This window comes from Stenella coeruleoalba (genome assembly GCF_951394435.1).
Source record: "Stenella coeruleoalba genome assembly, chromosome: 2".
Lineage (NCBI taxonomy): Eukaryota > Metazoa > Chordata > Mammalia > Artiodactyla > Delphinidae > Stenella > Stenella coeruleoalba.
The window spans coordinates 116,869,167-116,892,485 of NC_137147.1; the positions used below are offsets into that span (position 1 = coordinate 116,869,167).

Here is a 23,319-nt window from a genome sequence, read left to right on the forward strand (position 1 = left end):
CTCCCGTGAAAGATATTAAGAGAAAGATGTTCTTATAGTCAGTAGGAGGACCACCGGACCTCAGGGTAGGAAGAGAGGGAGGTGATATTGGCGAGTCAAAGTGTGTATGTCTTGAATACCTTGGAGAGTATTTGGATTTTATTCTGTGGGTCTTCATAAGCCTACCCTCCTGAGCAGAGCAGCAGGCAGGAAACAGTATTTCCTTTAGAAAGTTTCATCTAACGGCCATGTGTTGGAGACCAGAGTAAGCAGTTGTTAAAGCCAGAAGGTCCCACCAGGAAGGTGTCGTAGAAGCCCACGGAGGGAGAATTAGTGTGAGGATGGGGGAAGTGGCAGCAGCTGGGGGGTCGGATGGGAGAAGCACTGTGGGGCAGATGTGGCAGAAGTGGACAGCCAGAGGCATCTGATTCCATTTACTGCCAGCTGCTCACAAAGGAGAGCTGCAACTAACAATAATTACCTTATCAAATACGTTATTAGGACGACACTTCTCATAATGGGGCACTATTCCAGAGAGTGCTAATCTTCAGAGAAATGTTCCCTGAGAAAAACACTATTGTGGCCAAATAACTTTGGGAAATATTCCTGAATGAGTTTCTCCTGTAAGTTCACAGCATACACAAGAATGTTGAAAAGTCATGAGCCGTGAAATTTATATAAGTTTTTAATCCATTGTTTCCCAATGCTATTTAATGATGTTCGCAAACTTACTTCAGGAAAGGAGCAATGACTAAACATTATTTCGGGATGCAGTCTGGCTTTGGGAATGCAGACCACAATGCAAGAGCTCGTGGTGGGTTGGGTGTGGTTGGTGATTCAGATGTGAAATTTAAATTCTTATGCTTTGGTGTAGAGCACAGAAATCATGGCTAGCATTTTAACATAGGAACAGGAGGAACGTTTTCTTCAAACCTGGGCTTTGTTAAATTTTGCATTTCAGGCCCTGAAGCAGAGACCACGATTTGTGGCTTTAAAGAAACAGCCGGCATATTTAGGAGGAGAGAATCTGGAGCTCCGAGATTATCAGCTAGAAGGTCTCAACTGGCTTGCTCATTCTTGGTGCAAGTAGGTAGAAAAATATGTTTGATGTTTTCTCTACTGTTTCTGGCTTTTTAAAACTGTTAGGTATAAAGAATTACTTCCTTTTCTTGTACATTATAGAAATAAAAAAATTATGTGATTGAAAAGGGCCACTTCTGGGAGTTTTTATGTATATATAATTACCAGTTTAGTCTGAAGTAAAAAGTACTTTGTTATTTAGTTATTTGGGGGTTAATTTCTCATAGCCAGAGACCTATGTCTTACTATGTTATTTATGAGTATAAATAGCAAGGTAATTTGCCCATATCTTTAGTGGGGAAGGAGTTATTCTCAGAAGAAAGAAGAAAATGTCTTTTTTCCATTCAGTTGTCTTTCTGAGCCAGGGAAACCTTTAATTTTACATAGTGGTGCTGAAGAGTGATGTGACCCCCACCCCCCCTATTGCTGTACAGGCCATCCCTTGTAGAGGAAGTTCTCTGACAGTTGGACTTGTGAAATTATATCCTTTACTTTTTTGTAACAAGATCACCATAGTCTTGGAAAAAAGAAAAAGAGAGATGAGACAACGAGGTTTAAAGGTACTTTGAGGCTGTACTCATAAATTTTATTCACCAAATTCAATCGCAAATTCAAGTAGTTCCTAATTACTATGTATTAGGGACCTAGGTAGGCCTGGAGAATTTTTTTTTAAGATTTTATTTATTATTTATTTATTTTTGGCTGTGTTGGGGCTTAGCTGCAGCACGTGGGATCTCTGTTGAGGCATGTGGGATCTTTCGTTGCGGCGTGCGGGCTCTTCGTTGTGGTGCGCGGGCTTCTCTCTAGTTGTGGCATGCGGGTTTTCCCTTCTCTAGTTGTGGCATGTGGGCTCTGTGGTTGTGGTGCACGGGTTCCAGACCACGCGGGCTCTATAGTTTGCAGCACGTGGGCTCTAGTTGAGGTGCGTGAGCTCAGTAGTTGTGGTGCGCGGGTTGCCCCGAGGCATGTGGGATCTTAGTTCCCTGACCAGGGATGGAACCCACGTCCCCTGCATTGTAAGGCAGATTCTTTACCACTGGACCACCAGGGAAGTCCCAGGCCTTGAGAATTTAATAGTGAACCAAGACAAGACAGGATTCCCCTGTCTTCATGGGACATACGGTGTGAGAAGTACCTTTAATGTATGTCTCCAGATTCCTTCCCCCACATGTAAACTCTTAATTTCTTAGTGTTTTATGGCAAAGCAAGAATTCTTATTTCAGAATTAGACTACAGCCTGAAGACAAAAACATGCCAGCTTCTTTTCTCAATGCCGAAAAGATGGTTTTTAAGTTACAGAGGTGCATTTACAATGACTTTCCCAATTGAACCATGTATTACTCTTTGTCTTGTAAAAATTTATGTAATATTTAACGTTCAATATGAGAATCAGAGATCTTGAGGAGATTCAGTTTCTGTGACTGAGAATGGAGTGGAGGTCTGATGTTCTAAATTCCTTGAAAGTTATTTTTGTTTCAGAGAATAGTGAGACCTGATCTTCCTAAAGGACGGTTATAAGCTAGGTGGAGCCTTAAGGAGTTGTGTAACTAACCCTCTTGTTCTGTAGTTGAGGGCTCTTAGGAGCCCTTGTCCAAAGTCACACCATGTAGAGTCCTGAGCCAGCATTTTCTACTTTAAACTAATTCAGAATCAGCTGAAAAGGGCCCAGGCAGCTACTAGGCCCTGGTCATGGGAACCCTGAGTTAAGTAACATGCTGTTTTGGTCTAGTTCCAGAAAAGCAGGCAAATCAATCCAAACTTTCTTTCATGTGTATAAATGGACAGTGGCAGTTTGCTAGGGAGAGGAAATGTTGGAGAAAATTAACCCTGTTTCCTCCCCAGTGGTGTGAAAAGGTGAGAGAAATATGAGGAAAATTACTCAAAGGAATCTCTTCTTGGTGAATTAAATGTCTTGTTTTTCTAATCGATTAAGTTGTCTTTGACTTGAATATTGGTTTTAGTTCTCTCCGGTCCACTGATTAGGCATGTATTATATATGTGTAAACCTCCCATGGCCTGATTTTCAAGAACCTTGTAATATTTTCAGACTTATGGCATACATGCAGTCCTGGTTTCCTGTCAAATGGGCTCTTTTCTATTTCTGGAACATACTTTCCTAACTCTATTTCTTTCAGTTTAAATTAACTTAATTTACTTAAAGGTTTTTTCTTAATATCTTTACAATACTTTTCTATTAGGATCCTGTTGAAATCCTGCCTCCTGCCTGTCTCCTAGAGCCTTGTTTCTCAAAGTGTGGTCCAAGCCATATACCCATAGCACAATATCCAGAAGTACTTGTTAAACAATACAGATTCTTGAGCCCTTCCCCAGATACTCTGATTCAGTAGGTCTGGGGTGGGATTCAGAGATCTGATCTGCAGCCTACCCCTGCTGTAGAGTAGTGTATTTAAAACAAGCTCTGTGTACCTGCAGCATTTAGGTCTAGGGAGCAGTGTATGTAGCATTAAACAACCCAGTGGCCTGCAGTGGAATGGGTGGGCACTTTGAACAAAGGCACATGACTGTCAGCCTGTAGGGTTCATCAGCAGTGGGGATAGCCCATCTGCCCTTGCTTTCTGTACTGATGGAACCCAAGGTCATGTGCTTGCATACACCGATATAACAAAACCTGCCTTCTCTGTTACAGGGGATAGATGTAAAAGACCAAAATGCAAGATAAAGAACATACAGTCTGAATAGGCTCTTGTAGTAATCCAAACCTTGATAATACTTAGATTACTTGTTACTCGACTGTCATATGTAGGAGAGTTAATTGCAGAGGAGAGGAAAGACATTAGAGGCTCACAACCCATGTCTTGCTTGGTGACATTGTGAGGCATTGATGCCTTTGCTGTTTGTGCACGTACTGTTTTTTTGTGAACTAATGATCTTTTTGTTTTTTTCTTTCTGCAGAAGTAACAGTGTAATCCTTGCTGATGAAATGGGCCTAGGAAAGACCATCCAGACCATATCATTCCTCTCCTACCTGTTCCACCAACACCAGCTGTATGGCCCCTTTCTTATAGTCGTCCCTTTATCCACCCTCACCTCATGGCAGAGGGAGTTTGAAATCTGGGCACCAGAGATTAACGTAGTGGTTTACATAGGTGACCTGATGAGCAGAAATACGGTGTGTAAACAAAAAGAATTGGGATAGAATCTGTGTTATAAATGTATTTTTGGAAATTGACCTAAAGCCATTATAGCCTTCAGTAAAATTGTGATTCTGACACGGTGCTATGCCCCTGATATTGGGAGATTGATGTATCCCAAAAATACAATTCAGTTAGTCTTAAAAACATATGCTTACTTTGTAAAGAACAGCAACAGCAGTACATGAATGGGAATCTCTTTTAGTTGGATTGCAGTATTAAGTTTTTCTTTCCCCTGTACTTTCAAGACCACTTTATTTATAAAGGATTATAAGATAGAGTTAATGCCTTGTGGAATGTTAATATTATTTTTGCTATTTGAGCAGAGAGATATTACTGAAAATAATTGAGTTCTTAGAGTTTGTTTCCTAACCTTTTAAAATAGTGAGGTGGCATAACTTACAAGAAAGAAATAAAAGGACAGTGAGCCATTTCAGAGCTGCAGAAAAGACAATTATCTGTCTGATACCAAAGTTAACTTGAGCATCAGGAACTTAGAACACATGGGCTTAAGTTTGTCTTTGTCTGGCAAATCTTTTTCTTGATAACAACTTTTTTTAAGGTACTTACTATGTGCCAGGCCCTGTGCTGGGTGCTTTATGTATATTACCTATAATCCTTATGATAATCTTCAAAGTAGATGATATTGTTTCCAATCTCCTGTTAAAGAAATTGACTCAGAGAGTTTAACACTTGTCCCCAGGCCAGCTGGAATGTGGCAGAGCTGGGATTGGGACAAAGACACGTCTGGTCCCAGACCTGTGCTTTTTTACCACTGTGTGTATGTTGGAATAAACTGTTTCTAGGGGATTGCTTATAATAAGAGCAAGCCATCAGGAGTCCTCAACGTTTGAGAGAGATGTTACAACCATATATTACCATGCTAATGCAAATTCATTTTTATTAAATATTTTCATTAAAATTTTCTAACCTAAACTCTGGCAGACTTCATTGCTCTAATTTTGAGTTTCTAAGTCTATAGTAGTTCTTAAGTTTGTTAATCCATTCGTTAACCATTAACAAAGTTCTAGATTGTGCAGAATTGCTTCAAGCACTACTGCATTGAAAGGTGAAGACAAAGAAAGTGAACTCTAAAAAACTGTGAAATCAGGGACATTTTCTTTTCTTTCCAGTACTCCTTTTCTTTGTTCTTCTTCCCACTTTGTGGTGAGTCCCTGCAGCTCTCCTTGACTTGTCCTCCAGTTCTTAACTTGACAACCAAGCTGTAGGAGCTCTGTCATGGGCCATTGTGCTTGCTGGGTGTCCAGTTAAATACATTATATTATACTTCAGTACGAATGTTAGTTTTTGTGTTCCTTTGCGTTGACGTGATTTTCATTCATATTAAATTGTATTTTCATCCTGTAAGCCTCCCTTTCCTTTTTCTTGGGGGCCACATCGTTCTGCTGTATGATTAATGAAATTTCTGACCAAGCCAGAGGTTGGAATTTGTTTTATTTACTAATAAAAATATGCCCTACCCAAAGAATGATCAAATTGTATTTCCTTAAGAAAGTTCTTATTCTGGGAGATTCCCTAGATAAGTTCAAGTTACCAGGGTTTTAATTGCTGATGAAATGCATTTTTGTGGTCAAATATATCGGGGGTGGAGGGGGGCAGAGGGAGGTGACAATTTATTTGAATTCTGGCAATAAAGTTTTTGCTGCTCCACGATAGATCTTTTAATTCTAACTCATATTGCTCTATACTTTGGTTGCTTAGGTCAGTTTAGAATGTATAAGGTATTCATTAAATTCTAATCAGATTTAATTTTTATTTGGTATATTTATTGCATCTGTCATAAGACTTGCTGGTGATATAGAAAGGTAAAGGTAGAAATTATATCTTAATGATTGTTTTCTCTTATAGATACGAGAATATGAATGGATTCACTGTCAGACCAAAAGGCTGAAGTTCAATGCACTTATAACAACATATGAGATCCTCTTAAAAGATAAGGTGTGTAATTGGTAACCAAAAGGCTAAATTTTCGAGTGTGACTTGTCCAAATGATGGGGTCTTTGCCTCCCCCTTGCCATGTTACTTTTCTTTTCGTATTTAAAAAAAGCAAACAAATGAACAAACAAAAAAATCCATGAAGAATATTAAGGTTATTAGAAAATAAACAGAACCTTACAGTTGAAGGGGACCTTGGGTCACCTAAGCCAATTGAATTAAATAGGTGAAAGGGATTGAGGCCAGTAACTTACTGGAGATTCTAGTGAGTCATTGGAAGCTGGTCTTGAGTGCCCTCTCAGGTACTTCCCATCTTATTATTAAGCATTTCTCCAGAACAGATGTTGTGTAAGGGTCTCTGAGGAGGAGGACAGAAAAATGAATCTCTTAAAATTATCTCCTTCCCACAGTTACTAAGAAATGTATGTGCCAGGTGATCCCAGTGGTGATAATAAGCATAAACAAGTGCAATTTGGTGGCTCTTGGTGTTTCTGTGCTTCAAGGTTGGGGTGGAGAATAGGCAGAGAAGAATCTTGATTAAGGAGAGACTGCAAAATCATGTATTTTTTGTTTTTGTGTTGTTCTTGCCCAGCATACCAGTTTTTGTGTTTTCACTTTGAGGCATGCAGCAAAACCTGGCCTAAAAGACCCCCCCTATAGCTTTTAGAGGATGATCTGCTCTTTTGAGTAGACACCAGTCTGTTAACTAACGGAATAAACAGAAGAGTCCTGATATACTTTAAGTCAGTGAAGAATAAATGTTTCTATGTATACCTTCGTGATGGTATTTGTACAGAGATAATTAACACTTGAAAGTACTTTTGGGTTCCCTTCTGACCTGGTGGCTCGTTCTGTTTTGTTTTTACTTTAGACTGTGCTGGGCAGTATTAACTGGGCCTTTCTGGGAGTGGACGAAGCCCATCGGTTGAAGAATGATGACTCTTTATTGTATAAAACTCTGATTGATTTCAAGTCCAACCATAGGCTCCTGATTACGGGGACCCCTCTTCAGAATTCCCTCAAAGAGCTCTGGTCCTTGCTGCACTTTATTATGCCGGAGAAGTAAGCTCCTTCCTATGTGTTTCAAAAGATGCTAGAATGTCTGAAATGCCAATGCTCTTTAACTTTTTTAGTAAACCTTAGGGAAAACAGATGGCATGGTTTGGGGAAAGCAAAGCATTGAAGCAGCAACAAAAGTAGTAAAATGTTTCATAACAAATGATAGAAAGCTCAGAAATCAGTCTGTTAAGAAAGAAAGCATACTGTCTACCAAACATTTGAATCATTTAATGCTTTGGGGGAAATAATTGATAAATAGGAAACATCACACCTTCTCCCTGTTGTTATAAGGTGATCAATATAATTGAAAAAAGTATACGAGGTACACAATCTGACAAGTATTAAAAAATATCTTAAATCTAACCTTTTGATAACAATAGCACTGGGTTTAGGTCTCATTAAAATCTAACTTAGTAAAGAATTGTGGAATGTCTTTACTGAAAAGATTTTTGTGGGGAAGATGGTATGCACGTTTCATAAAACTTAAAATTATCCATTGGTGTTCAATGATACTTAAAATGAAATCTAAATTCTTTACCCTGATTTGGAATACCATACTTAGTCTGACCCATCTCATACCACTTTCTCCATTACTAATTGTGCTCCAGCCATTCTGGCCATATTTCTGTTCCTTTAACATGCCAAGCATTGCTATTCTTTTTGTCTGGAATGTTTTTTCTCCTCCTTATCTTCATATGGCCAGTCACTTATTAACATCTTTGCCTCAGCTTATATGACCACCTCCTTTTAGAGGTCTCCTCAGACCACTGAACCTCAAGTTCCTTATCAGACATGCTTATCATCCATACCCCGTTTTATTTTCTATATGGCACCTTTCTCTTTTTCATTTATTTCCTCATTCATACCATGTCATTAATTAAATTATGCATTCAGAAGTAGCAGAGATCTTATTTACTTTATTCATCCGTGGTCCACATTGCCTAGAATGGTACCTGGCATGCAGTAAACAGTTAAATTGAGAGTTGTCAAATTGACAGGTAAATGCTCCACAGTTTTGTTTTTTTTTTTAATTTAGAAAAGACTTGAGTGCCTACTGTATGCCATAAACTGAACAAATAGAGAAATGGTCCCTTTCCCCATGTGTTACCTTTTTTTTTAAATAGCCTATTGGGATATAATTTACATACCATAAAATGTACCATTGTAAATATACAAATTAATATTTTTTTAGTAAATTTATAGAATTGTGCAACCATCACCATTATCTACTTTTAGAATATTTTCCTCACTGAAAAAAGTTCCCTCTTGTCTGTTTGTAGTTAATCTCTGCCTCAACTTCTAGCCGTAGGCAATCACGAATCAGCTTTAATCTCTAGAGAATTTACCTTTTCTAGAAATTTCATCTAAATTGAATCCTAATAAGTAGTGTTTTGATTTTGGCTGCTTTTATTTAGCATAATAATTTTGAGATTCTCCCATGTTACAGAGTTTATTAGGAGTTATTTTCTTACTATGGAGTGATATTCCATTGTATGCACATCCAGTCACCAGTTGATGGATGTTTGGATTGCTTCAGTTTTGGATTATTTTGTCTTTGTGTGGACGTATGACTAGATCTATAGGAGTGAAATTGCCAGGTTGTTCAGAAAGTGTACATTTAACTTAAGAAACTACCGGCTGTTTTCCAAAGAGACTGTACCATTTTATATCCTCAGCAGAAATGTTTGACTTTTCTAGTTTGTCTGTATCATCACCAATACTTGGTGTATTGTCAGTCTTTTGGATTCTAGCTCTTCTGGTGGATGTGTAGTGGTATCTCATTGTGTTCTGACTTGCATTTGTATAATGACTAATAATATTGCACATCTTTTCCTGTGTTCATTAGCCATTTGTATATCTTTGGTGAAATATCTGTTCAAATCTTTTACCCATTTTTCAATTGGATTTTTTGCCTTCTGAGTTGAAGAGGTTTTTATTTTTATTTTTTAAGTAGTCTATATTGAAGTGCTTTATATTAGACTCAGATCTTCTCTAAGTAAAGGCTGTAATACTTCATTTCTCCAATGCAGGTGGATGCCTTTTATCTTTTGCCTTATTGTACTGGCTAGAACCTCCATGTTGAGTAGAATTGGTGGGAGTAGGATGTTACAGAATTTTTGTTAGGCACCCTTTATAAGGTTGAGGAAGTTTTCTTGTAATTCCTAGTGAGTGATGAATTGAGTGTTGGATTTTGTCATGTGCTGTTCTTTACCTGTTGAGGTGACCATGTGGTTTTTGCTGTTTATTCTACCAGTATGGTACGTAACATTAGTTCCTTTTTAGATTAAGCCAACCTTTTATTCCTGGGATAAATCCGAGTTGGTCAGAATGTTTAAGATTTATGTTACTTGTTTTTAAAATATTTGATTAGGATTCTCAGTGTTGCCTTGTGAGCTTTAGCTTCTGTTTGTGGGAAAATTTTTAATGACTATTTCTGTTTCTAGTTATAGGTCTATTCAGGTTTTCTATTGCATCTTGACTTAGTTTTGTTAATTTGTGTCTTTCTGACAATTTGTTTATTTCATCTAAGTTGTCTAATTTGTTGGCATAAAGCTGTAGTATTTCCTCATAATCCTTTTAATTTTTGAAGGATCAGTACTGATCTAAATAATTTTTTGATTATGGCAATTTTGTGTCTCATCTCTTGGTCTTTTTAGGTAAAGCTTTTAACAATTTTGGGGATGTTTTCAAAGAAACTGGCTTTGGACGTTATTTTGTTTTTTTCTCTATTTTAGAATTTCATTTATTTCTACTCTCATTTTTATTATTGCCTTCCTTTGTTTTTCATTTAATTTTCTTGTTTTCTGTTTTCTTAAGATGAAAGCTTAGATTATTGATTTAAGTCTCTTTCTTCCTTTTCTCAATATAGGTACTTAAAAGTATAGGTTCCCCCCATGTCCTACTTTAGCTGCATCCCATAAATGTTGATATCTTGTGTTTTTGTTTTCATTCAGTTTCACCTATTTTTGAATATCTCTTTTGACTTTTTCTTTCATGCATGGCGGTTTTTTTTTTTTGAGAAGTATGTTATTTAATTTCCAAATATTTAATTATTTCCCAAATGATCTGTAGTTTACTTTTATCTTAGAGAACATGCTTTAAATGAATTGTTACTTGTTATATGCTCTAGTATGTTTTCTGTCTTGGAGAATATATTCCATGTGTACTTGAAAAGAATAATGTTTATTCTGCTTTTGTTGGGTAGAATTCTATAAGTGTCCATTAAGTCAACTTGGTTAATAGTCTTCCTTCTGTATCTTTGCTGACTTCATGTCTAGTTGTTCTATCAGTAATTGAGAATGAAGTATTTTAATATTGAACTACAGTTGTTGAATGACCTACTTCTTTCAGTTCTGTCAGTTTGGGGGTTCTGTTGTTAGGTATGTGCACATTTGTATTTGTTACATATTCCTGATTTATTGACCTTTTTATCATTATAAAATGTCCCTCTTTATCTTTAGTAATATTTCCTGTTCCTTAGGTCTATTTTGATTTTCTTATAGCTCCTCAGCTCTCTTCTGGTATCTGTTTGCATGGAATACTATTTTCCATTGTTTTACTTTGAACCTGTTTATTTGGGTCTAAAATGTGTCTCTTATAGACAGCTAACAGTTGGATCTTCCTTTTTTCTCTAGTTAGACAATCTCTGCCTTTTGGTTGGAGTATTTAGTTCATTCACATTTAATGTAATTATTGATATGGTTGGATTTATGTCTGCTATTTTGCTTTTTCCCTCTGTATGTCATATTTCTTTTTTGTTTCTTTCTTACCGCCTTCTTTTGTTTCAACAAGTAGTTTTTAGTTTTCCATTTAGATTCTTCTGTTAATTGATTTTTTTAAGTTTTATTTTGTAGTGGTTGCTCTAAGGTTTTTAGTGTATACATCTTATCACAATTTTCTTAAAATTAATACTGATTTAATTTTGGTAAAATATAGGAACTTTTCTGCATCATAGTTCCATTTTCACCTCCTTCCTTGTGTTGTAAACCTAGGGCATCCGAGCTTCAGTAGTTGTGGCTTGCAGGCTCTAGAGCGCAGGCTCAGTAGTTGCACATGGGCTTAGTTGCTCTGAGGCATGCGGGATCTTCCTGGACCAGGGATCGAACCCATGTCCCCTGCCTTGGAAGCCGGATTCTTAACCACTGTACCACCAGGGAAGTCCCTTCCCCCTTTTTTTTTTTTGCGGTACGCGGGCCTCTCACTGTTGTGGCCTCTCCCGTTGCGGAGCACAGGCACCGGACGCGCAGGCTCAGCGGCCATGGCTCACGGGCCCAGCCGCTCCGCGGCACGTGGGATCTTCCCGGACCGGGGCACGAACCCGCATCCCCTGCATCGGCAGGCAGACTCTCAACCACTGCGCCACCAGGGAAGCCCCCTTCACCTTTATTTTTGAAGAGTAGTTTAAGACTCTTCAGGAGATGGGTAGAGAAACTTGACTACTCTGATTATGCATGCGCTCACTATAGCTGTTAGTAGAACAGGCCTAGACTGTTTCCTTTTTTGCAGGTATCCTCACTATAGTATGCTTCTGAGAGAGGAGGCCCCTCTGCACCCCTGCTCCCTATGCCTTCTGTTAGAACAGGGTTTCTCAACCTTAGCACTATTGACATTTTGGGCTGGATAATTCTTTTTTACAGTGGGGGCTCTCCTTTGCATTATATGATGTTTGACAGCATCCTTGTCCACTACCCACTACATGCCAGAAATGACTCAGTTGGGACAACCAAAAATGTCTTGCAGCATTGCCAAGTGTACCCCAGAGGGGCAAAATTACCACCAGTTGAGAAGCACTACGTGAGCGGGTTCCTCAGTTCTTCCCACATTGCTCATTCTGTCCTCCTCCACCCTCCCCACCTCGTCTCACTGCTAATCTTTTGCCTGTCCTGTTTCCTGCTCACCTGGATCCTCTGTTCCTTCCATAGAGCTCTGTTAAGTCAACAGTAGTCACCTTTCTGAGGAGGGAGGCAGTTGCCCCCTTCTCTTTTTGAACATTGTATCCATTCTGTAATGAATACCCTGTCCATCATGTATTAGCAGAAGCCCATGTTTTTATAAAGTGTGCTTTTCAAAGGTTATATGTGCTGTAAAACAAATAGATAATGTATAAAAGTTTAGAGACAGTGGGGGTATCAATTATTAGTTATTAATCTTTGTTTTCTGAAATGGATAAGAATTTTCATGTATATTACTTTATAGTTTTTATATTGTTTTCTCATATCTAATTTTTGATACACTCTATACGTTTAGCCTCAGATTGTAATAAGAATATGCTATCGTAGAGAGATGATGAAAATGTGTCTCATATCACACGGTTAATAAGTGGGTGGACTGAGTTCAGTTTCTGGTCTTCTGTGACCGAGGCCAATGTCCTTTAAACTTCAAATTCTAAGAGAAATAGTGCATCCTTCATAGCACCACTGAGATGAACTAAAAGCATTCTACATAGTAGGGATCTTGAGGCACTGTGGGAACATATGTGCTTGATATTTAGAAAAAGAAATGTGATGCCTAGTTTCCTCCAATGAATGATTAGCTAAGATTTGCCCTTCTGTACTTGGCTACTGAAGTGGATGGTAGGGATTTTGGCTCCTAAATGGCCATAATTCATTTTTTGTTGCTGTTAAGCACCTGTGGCATTCCACCCAGCATGGGCTACGTTTTGGAAAGAGAGGAACTTTGAATTACTTTTTCCATTAGAGATGATCCTTCAGATAGTGTCTGCCAAAGTTTTCCATATGGCCAGTTGGATTACTTATTGAAGGATGGATTGGGGTTAGAGATGCACTGTGTGTGTGTGTAAGAGAGGCTTTTCTCTTTGCAAACTTTGTTTTTAAAACATTATTATTTTCAAACATTTTTAAAAAACCATTATTTTTCACAAAGATGCGTGTATAAGAAGGAAACCCATTAGTTAAGGAGTGGAGATTTTCCTTTATTTCTGCCTGAGCTTACTGTGTGGATGACAAATCCTGTGAAGTATTTTCCCCACCCTTAGTGGTAGTTTCTGAGGTTCATTATGGCTCTATACAACCATTTGTTCTTTTTAAGGAAATGATCCACTGAAGAATTGTTATTGTACAGAAGAGAATTAGGTTTGCTCAGGTAACTTCTGGACTCTCCCCTCCTCAACTGTGATAGGCCGTTGTTCTCAACATCCAAAAGTTAGTCGTCTTTTTAACCAACTAAAATGCTGTTTCCTTTGTGCAGAGTCAGTCTGAGCACCTTTCCTGCATGGCGGCTCTGGCCAGGAGCCTACCCTTACTGTATGTTGTTAGTACCCTTATTATAGGTATATATCAGTGAGCCACTTTGTTTTGTATGTAGTATTTTGCAAAGCATGGAGCTTGGTATTAAAGATAGAGCTATGACTACATCAAAGAGTTCAGCTTATAAAGATAATCATGTGCACATATGTACTTCATGCCCACCCTACAAAATAACTCAGTTTGATAATTTTCAGAGATCTTACCTCTTAGTGTTGAAATCTTTTTTTACTTCTGCTTCTGCTGTCTAGGCCAGTCTGTGAATTTTTTTGCACTTTTCCTTTCACATATTTATCTCATGACTTCTAGTATAACATTCTCACTGCTTTGATTTAATTTTTTTCTTTGCTATTCCTCAGTAGAGTGAGCTTCTATTTTTCTAAAATCCCAAGGTCTGGAAAATTTAAATGATCAAAATTGTTTCTACTTTGGTGAGAGACATGTTAAATACAGAAGTTGATTAACAGGGAAATAACTAAAATAATGACTCTCTAGGCTGTGGTGTGGTATCATTATAAGTTCACCACGATGACCATATACCTTTTATATATGTGGTGTTATAAATTGACGGTTGTCTATTGCAGGGAACAGCAAACTTTTTCTTAAAGAACCTGGTAGTAAACATTTTCAGCTTGTAGGCATTATGGTCTCTGTCACAGCTACTCATCTGCTGTATAGACAGAAAGCAGCCACAGGTAGTTCATAAATAATTCAATGTGTATATGAAGAAATAGTATCTCATATTAACTCCTTTAATGTAGTAAGAGTACACTAGGTGGGTGAAAATATTTGTTCCCTAAAACAGTAGGGGAAGTAAGTCTTGTAAAAAAAAAAAAAGTTCATTATTTAAGTTTTTAGACTAGTAAAGTTTTAATTAATTATAATATGTGTTACATAAATTAAAACATTCTCTTGAAATTATCTCCCAGTTCTTCAGAAAATGGCCTGATATATAGTGATGGTCCCTCATTTCCAGTTGCCTCATGCATTTTGTGTGTGAGATGGTATTAACATAGCTTAGTTTACATTGTTCCTTTTAATCCTCTTATCAGTTTTAACTCTTCATTTTATTTTATGTTCCTAGAGTATCTTCATAGCAGTGTGACAAAATACAGTTTACTTTAGTTTTGTTGAGCTAGAAGCATTAATTATGTTTATAGATCTCTACCCCAAAAGATCATTTTGTCTGCTTCTCCGAACACGGTTGTTTCAGGCATTACCAGCTGTCACTAGGGCTGATACTGATGCCCCTAGTGCCTGATGAAATGCTTGGCCATTCATGAGTTCAGAAATGACAATGGCAGCAGACTCTCTTGACATCCTTTAGCCCGGTGACAGTGTTGGCATTTGCTGTCTTTGACTTTCTGTCTTATCAGAGAGCGTATTACATAGCTCTTGGTAATGTCGAGTCACTGAGTTTATCATTCTGGGACTTCACTGGCCTCAGCAGAGCTGGGCCTCCTGGTGTCAGAAAGCAGACCATGGGGCAGCACCTCACGCACTGGGCTCCAGTCTGCACACAAAACTAAACAACTTCTTCCAAGTGCTTTGCTGGCTTTCTAGTAGCAAGTCAGAGCATATTTTCCTAAGCCTCATGAAATAAATTTCTTTCAATTTTTATTTTTGAAAGAAATTTGATCATAATGTCCCGTACTGGATTTCTGCCACAAATCCTTTAGTGACCCAAAGATGGTTAAATTAAGATTTAAACAGGAGAAACTTTTATCTGTAGAGTTCAGGCAAAATTATTACGGGTGATAACATTTTAAAATTCATTAATAAATTTTGTGTCTCCAAGTTCTATTAGTATTAAGTTGTATCACTTATATTGCTCTTCTTGTCTGGGGGCTGTCACTTGTTTACTGTCATTATAATCCATTAACTTTTTAATCTATGAGCAGTGAGGATTACTGATGGAAGCTGTATAACTTGTACCTCTGACCAGTGATAGCTGTAATATCACCACTAATTATTCTTTGACCTCTGAATTTTGTTTTCCCAGTAAATTGCAGCTTATTAAAAGATACCTTATGATTAATTTTTCTGCCTAACATTTTATCACAGTAACTTATTATGTTACTTACATACTACTTGCATGATATACTGAAATATTTTGTGAACTCTAGATCCAGTCTCAGAATTGGAAACCTGCTGTTATCTAGTGTAGACTGATGGAATTGATTGAGTTGGTTTTCCCTTGCCTTTTTGTTTTCCCCTCTCTTGTATTCAAGAGCTAGTGACTGATAAAATTTATTTTTCCTTATAGGGAAGACTCTTTTTTTTTTAACAGATTTTTTTTCCTATTTGGTTCCTTAAAAAAGAAATTTTAGTTGGAAAAATGTTTTTTTTCTTCTTTGTAATTAAGTAACACTATACTATGTCATCTCTAGGTTTGAGTTCTGGGAAGATTTTGAGGAAGACCATGGGAAAGGGAGAGAGAATGGCTATCAGAGTCTTCATAAGGTGCTAGAGCCTTTCCTTCTCCGGAGAGTGAAAAAAGATGTGGAGAAATCCCTTCCTGCCAAAGTGGAACAGATTCTCAGGGTGGAGATGTCAGCCCTTCAGAAACAGTATTACAAGTAAGTTATTGGCTGGGTTAAGCCTGAGTGGGATTAGGATCAGTACCAGGGGTACTTCCCTTGTGGTGCAATGGTTAAGAATCCGCCTGCCAATGCAGAGGACACGGGTTCGATCCCTGGTCCGGGAAGATCCCACATGCTGTGAAGCAATTAACCCTGCGAGCCACAACTACTGAAGCCTGTGCACCCTAGAGCCCGTGCTCCACAACAAGAGAAGCCACCGCAATGAGAAACCCATGCACCACAGTGAGGAGTAGCCCCCGCTCGCCACAACTAGAGAAAGACCAAATGCAGCAGTGAAGACCCAGCGCAGCCAAAAATAAATAAATAAAATAAATAAATTTTTTGTTTTAAAAAAAGATCAGTACCAGGGGGCTCCCCTGGTGGTGCAGTGGTTAAAAATCTGCCTGCCAATGCAGGGAACATGGGTTCAAGCCTTGGTCTGGGAAGATCCCACAGGCCACGGAACAACTAAGCCCGTGTGCCACAACTACTAAGCCTGTGCTCTAGAGCCTGCAAGGCACAACTACTCAGCCCACGTGCCACAACTACTGAAGCCTGCATGCCTAGAGCCTGTGCTCTGCAGCAAGAGAAGCCACTGCAATGAGAAGCCCGTTTACTGCAACGAGTATCCCCCGCTCGCTCGCCGCAACTAGAGAAAGCCTGCACGCAGCAACAAAGACCCAACACAGCCAAAAATAAATAATAAGAAATAAATAAATAAATTTTAAAAAAAAAGATCAGTACCAGGAAGCCATGAGATATATAACCGACAAATAAACTGCCTTTTCCAGTGAAGCCTCAAGACAGATTTAAGTAGCAATTTATTTATGGTCAGAAAGAGGAAGATTTACTGTTCTTTCTTTTTTAGGTGAGAATTTGCACAGTACTTTTCATTATCTTAGTGGTCTGAAATATATGTTCTTAGGCTTATCCCCCTGCTAATAAACAGGCATGCTTTACTCATTCTCTTCTCTGCCATTCATTCAGTCATTTGCTTCAAGTTCTGCAACACGCGAGGCATTTTGCTAGATACTGGAAATATGAACGTGAATGGAATGTGTTCCTGTCAGAAGCCTGTTGTTTAGTAGAGAAGACAGACTAGAGACAAATAATACAAAGTGTTGTTTATAACTGAGGCATATGCAGGGGAGTGTGGAAGTTCAGAAGGAAAAGCACTCACCTCTGTACCGAAGGGTGAAGACTCTTCTTCTAGCACTCCAAGTGGCATGGGCAGGTTATGGACTTGGTTTAGGTTATAATATGTTAAAGGTAAAATGGTGGGTTTGAGACAGAGGGTGGTATATAAGGTACTTGTCATGGGCTTTCAGTTTTGATGATTTAAAGTTGGATCTGGAATGATTGGAAATAATTGTATTGTCATGAAAATTACAGTCTTTTAAAGTTAGAGGTCTGGTAATCTTTCTAATGATACTCCTTGCTTTTTTTTTTTTTTAACATTGTTACTGGAGTATAATTGCTTTATAATGTTGTGTTAGTTGCTGCTGTATAACAAAGTGAATCAGCTGTATGTATACATACATCCCCGTATCGCCTCCCTCTTGCGTCTCCCTCCCACCCTCCCTATCCCACCCCTCTAGGTGGTCACAAAGCACTGAGCTGATCTCCCTGTGCTATGCGGCTGCTTCCCCCTAGCTATCTGTTTTACCTTTGGTAGTGTATATATGTCCATGCCACTCTCACTTCGTCCCAGCTTACCCTTCCCCCTTCCCGTGTCCTCAAGTCCATTCTCTATGTCTGCGTCTTTAGTCCTGTCCTGCCCCTAGGTTCTTCAGAACCCCCCCAACCCTTTCTTTTTAGATTCCATATATATGTGTTAGCATACGGTATTTGTTTTTCTCTTTCTGACTACTTCACTCTGTATGACAGTCTCTAGGTCCATCCATCTCACTACAAATAACTCAATTTCATTTCTTTTTATGGCCGAGTAATATTCGATTGTATATATGTGCCACATCTTCTATTCCTCTGTCGATGGACACTTAGGTTGCTTCCATGTCCTGGCTACTATAAATAGTGCTGCAATGAATGTTGTGGTACATGACTCTTTTTGAATTATGGTTTTCTCAGGGTACATGCCCAGTAGTGGGATTGCTGGGTCGTATGGTAGTTCTATTTTTAGTTTTTTAAGGAAGCTCCATACTGTTCTCCATAGTGGCTGTACCAATTTACTCCCTGCTTGTTCTTAATTAATACAACTGAATAAAAACAAGAATTTAATTTTCAAAAATTACTATCCAACTTTTTTGCTTAACACTGCCTTGATTTTTTTAAATTTTTTAAAATTTTTTTACATCTTTATTGGAGTATAATTGCTTTACAATGCTGTGTTAGTTTTTGCATTATAACAAACTGAATCAGTTATACATACACATATGATCCCATATCTCTTCCTCCTTGCGTCTCCCTCCCTCCCACCCTCCCTATCTCACCCCTCCACGCAGTCACAAAGCACCGAGCTGGTGCTATGCGGCTGCTTCCCACTAGCTACCTACCTTACGTTTGGTAGTGTATATATGTCCATGCCTCTCTGTCTCTTTGTCACAGCTCACCCTTCCCTCTCCCCATATCCTCAAGTCCGTTCTCTAGTAGGTCTGTGTCTTTATTCCTGTCTTACCCCTAGGTTCTTCATGACATTTTTTTTTCTTAAATTCCATATATATGTGTTAGCATACGGTATTTGTCTTTCTCTTTCTGACTTCACTCTGTATGACAGACTCTAGGTCTGTCCACCTCATTACAAATAGCTCAATTTCATTTCTTTTTATGGCTGAGTAATATTCCATTGTATATATGTGCCACATCTTCTTTATCCATTCATCCGATAATGGACACTTAGGTTGTTTCCATCTCCGGGCTATTGTAAATAGAGCTGCAATGAACTTTTTGGTACATGACTCTTTTTGAATTTTGGTTTTCTCAGGGTATATGCCCAGTAGTGGGATTGCTGGGTCATATGGTAGTTCTATTAGTAGTTTTTTAAGGAACCTCCATACTGTTCTCCATAGTGGCTGTACCAATTCACATTCCCACCAGCAGTGCAAGAGTGTTCCCTTTTCTCCACACCCTGTCCAGCATTTATTGTTTCTAGATTTTTTGATGATGGCCATTCTGACTGGTGTGAGATGATATCTCATTGTAGTTTTGATTTGCATTTCTCTAATGATTAATGATGTTGAGCATTCTTTCATGTGTTTGTTGGCAGTCTGTATATGTTCTTTGGAGAAATGTCTGTTTAGGTCTTCTGCCCATTTTTGGATTGGGTTTTTTGTTTTTTTGTTATTGAGCTGCATGAGCTGCTTGTAAACTTTGGAGATTAATCCTTTGTCAGTTGCTTCATTTGCAAGTATTTGCTCCCATTCTGAGGGTTGTCTTTTGGTCTTGTTTATGGTTTCCTTTGCTGTGCAAAAGCTTTTAAGTTTCATTAGGTCCCATTTGTTTATTTCTGTTTTTATTTCCATTTCTCTAGGAGGTGGGTCAAAAAGGATCTTGCTGTGATTTATGTCATAGAGTGTTCTGCCTATGTTTTCCTCTAAGAGATTGATAGTTTCTGGCCTTACATTTAGGTCTTTAATCCATTTTGAGCTTATTTTTGTGTATGGTGCTAGGGAGTGATCTAATGTCATACTTTTACATGTACCTGTCCAGTTTTCCCAGCACCACTTATTGAAGAGGCTGTCCTTTCTCCACTGTACATTCCTGCCTGCTTTATCAAAGATAAGGTGACCATATGTGCGTGGGTTTATCTCTGGGATTTCTATCCTGTTCCATTGATCTATCTTTCTGTTTTTGTGCCAGTACCATACTGTCTTGATTACTATAGCTTTGTAGTATAGTCTGAAGTCAGGGAGCCTGATTCCTCCAGCTCTGTTTTTCGTTCTCAAGATTGCTCTGGCTATTCGGGATCTTTTGTGTTTCCATACAAATTGTGAAATTTTTTGTTCTAATTCTGTGAAAAATGCCAGTGGTAGTTTGATAGGGATTGCATTGAATCTGTAGATTGCTTTGGGTAGTAGAGTCATTTTCACAATGTTGATTCTTCCAATCCAAGAACATGGTATATCTCTCCATCTATTTGTATCATCTTTAATTTCTTTCATCAGTGTCTTATAATTTTCTGCATGCAGGTCTTTTGTCTCCTTAGGTAGGTTTATTCCTAGATATTTTATTCTTTTTGTTGCAATGGTAAATGGGAGTGTTCTCTTGATTTCACTTTCAGATTTTTCATCATTAGTGTATAGGAATGCCAGAGATTTCTGTGCATTAATTTTGTATCCTGCTACTTTACCAGATTCATTGATTAGCTCTAGTAGTTTTCTGGTAGCATCTTTAGGATTCTCTATGTATAGTAAGTATCATGTCATCTGCAAACAGTGACAGCTTTACTTCTTCTTTTCCGATTTGGATTCCTTTTATTTCCTTTTCTTCTCTGATTGGTGTGGCTAAAACTTCCAAAGCTATGTTGAATAAGAGTGGTGAGAGTGGGCAACCTTGTCTTGTTCCTGATCTTAGCGGAAATGCTTTCAGTTTTTCACCATTGAGGATGATGTTGGCTGTGGGTTTGTCATATATGGCCTTTATTATGTTGAGGAAAGTTCCCTCTGTGCCTACTTTCTGCAGGGTTTTTATCATAAATGGGTGTTGAATTTTGTCGAAAGCTTTCTCTGTATCTGTTGAGATGATCATATGGTTTTTCTCCTTCAATTTGTTAATATGGTGTATCACGTTGATTGATTTGCGTATATTGAAGAATCCTTGCGTCCCTGGGATAAATCCCACTTGATCATGGTGTATGATCCTTTTAATGTGCTGTTGGATTCTGTTTGCTAGTATTTTGTTGAGGATTTTTGCATCTATGTTCATCAGTGATATTGGCCTATACGATAGGTGTTAGCTCTTCTCTAAATGTTTGATAGAATTTGCCTGTGAAGCCATCTGGTCCTGGGCTTTTGTTTGTTGGAAGATTTTTAATCACAGTTTCAATTTCAGTGCTTTTGATTGGTTTGTTCTTATTTTCTATTTCTTCCTGATTCAGTCTTGGCAGGTTGTGCATTTCTAAGAATTTGTCCATTTCTTCCACGTTGTCCATTTTATTGGCATAGAGTTGCTTGTAGTAATCTCTCATGATATTTTGTATTTTTGCAGTGTCAGTTGTTAACTCCTCCTTTTTCATTTCTAATTCTATTGATTTGAGTCTTCTCCCTTTTTTTCTTGATGAGTCTGGCTAATGGTTTATCAATTTTGTTTGTCTTCTCAAGGAACCAGCTTTTAGTTTTATTGATCTTCGCTATCATTTCCTTCATTTCTTTTTCATTTATTTCTGATCTGATTTTTATGATTTCTTTCCTTCTGCTAACTTTGGGGGTTTTTTGTTCTTCTTTCTCTAATTGCTTTAGGTGCAAGGTTAGGTTGTTTATTCGAAATGTTTCCTGTTTCTTAAGGTGGGTTTGTGTTGCTATAAACTTCCCTCTTAGAACTGCTTTTGCTGCATCCCATAGGTTTTTGGTCGTCGTGTCTCCATTGTCATTTGTTTCTAGGTATTTTTTGATTTCCTCTTTGATTTCTTCAGTGATCACTTCGTTATTAAGTAGTGTATTGTTTAGCCTCCATGTGTTTGTAATTTTTACAGATCTTTTCCTGTAATTGATATCTAGTCTCATAGCATTGTGGTCGGAAAAGATACTTGATACAATTTCAATATTCTTAAATTTACCGAGGCTTGATTTGTGACCCAAGATATGCTCTAACCTGGAGAATGTTCCATGAGCACTTGAGAAAAATGTGTATTCTGTTGTTTTTGGATGGAATGTCCTATAAATATCAACTAAGTCCATCTTGTTTAATGTATCATTTAAAGCTTGTGTTTCCTTATTTATTTTCATTTTGGATGAGCTGTCCATTGGTGAAAGTGGGGTGTTAAAGTCCCCTACTATGAATGTGTTACTATCGATTTCCCCTTTTATGGCTGTTAGTATTTGTCTTATGTATTGAGGTGCTCCTATGTTGGGTGCATAAATATTTACAATTGTTATATTTTCTTCTTTGATCGATCCCTTGATCATTATGTAGTGTCCTTCTTTGCTCTTGTAATATTCTTTATTTTAAAGTCTATTTTGTCTGATACGAGAATTGCTACTCCAGCTTTCTTTTGGTTTCCATTTGCATGGAATATCTTTTTCCATCCCCTTACTTTCAGTCTGTATGTGTTTCTAGGTCTGAAGTGGGTCTCTTGTAGACAGCATATATATGGGTCTTGTTTTTGTATCTATTCAGCCAATCTGTGTCTTTTGGTGGGAGCATTTAGTCCATTTACATTTAAGGTAATTATCGATATTTATGTTCCTATTCCCATTTTCTTAATTGTTTTGGGTTTGTTATTGTAGGTCGTTTCCTTCTCTTGTGTTTCTTGCCTAGAGAAGTTCCTTTAGCATTTGTTGTAAAGCTGCTTTGGTGGTGCTGAACTGTCTCAGCCTTTGCTTGTCTGTAAAGGTTTTAATTTCTCCATCAAATCTGAATGAGATCCTTGCTGGGTAGAGTAATCTTGGTTGCAGGTTTTTCTCCTTCATCACTTTAAATATGTCCTGCCAGTCCCTTCTGGCTTGCAGAGTTCCTGCTGAAAGATCAGCTGTTAACCTTATGGGGATTCCCTTGTGTGTTATTTGTTGTTTTTCCCTTGCTGCTTTTAATATGTTTTCTTTTATTTAATTTTTGACAGTTTGTTTAATATGTGTCTTGGCATATTTCTCCTTGGATTTATCCTGTATGGCACTCTCTGTGCTTCCTGGACTTGATTAACTATTTCTGCCTTGATTTTTAAAAATCTTTTTATTGTGCGAAATCTCAAATACATACAAAAATAGAATGGTGTGTATCCATAATCCAGCTTTTATATTTACTGACTCCTGGCCAGTCTTAGTTCATCTGTATCTTCTTTTGCATCCCCATTTCCACCCCCAGGTCATACGAAACATATTCCAGGTCCAAATCGTAAGTGTTTCTGTATATCTCTAAAAAATAAGGACTCTTAAGAGTTAAGTAAAAAAAACCCCAAAACCCCCCAAGCTCATGGAGCAGATTGGTGGTTGCCAGAGCCAGGTGTTGAGGATGGTGAGAGAAATGGGTGAAGGGAGTCAAAAGGTTACAGACTTCAGCTATGAAATGTATGTCACGGGGATGAATTGTACAGCATGGTGACAATAATTAATAATTCTGAAGTGCATTTTTTTTTTG

The 23,319-nt window shown here is 38.0% G+C and overlaps 1 protein-coding gene across 7 annotated transcripts in view; it reads left to right on the top strand.

Moving 5' to 3' along the window:
- CHD2 (chromodomain helicase DNA binding protein 2) overlaps positions 1 to 23,319 on the top strand; it is a 124,466-nt gene that overhangs the window by 40,957 nt on the left and 60,190 nt on the right. For all 7 annotated transcript variants that reach the window (XM_079910696.1, XM_079910695.1, XM_079910697.1 and 4 more), the window contains 5 exons: positions 941 to 1,065; positions 3,973 to 4,189; positions 6,081 to 6,170; positions 7,039 to 7,229; positions 15,880 to 16,068. In XM_079910696.1, the coding sequence (XP_079766822.1) occupies positions 941 to 1,065; positions 3,973 to 4,189; positions 6,081 to 6,170; positions 7,039 to 7,229; positions 15,880 to 16,068 (812 nt within the window). The remainder of the gene's footprint in view (positions 1 to 940; positions 1,066 to 3,972; positions 4,190 to 6,080; positions 6,171 to 7,038; positions 7,230 to 15,879; positions 16,069 to 23,319) is intronic.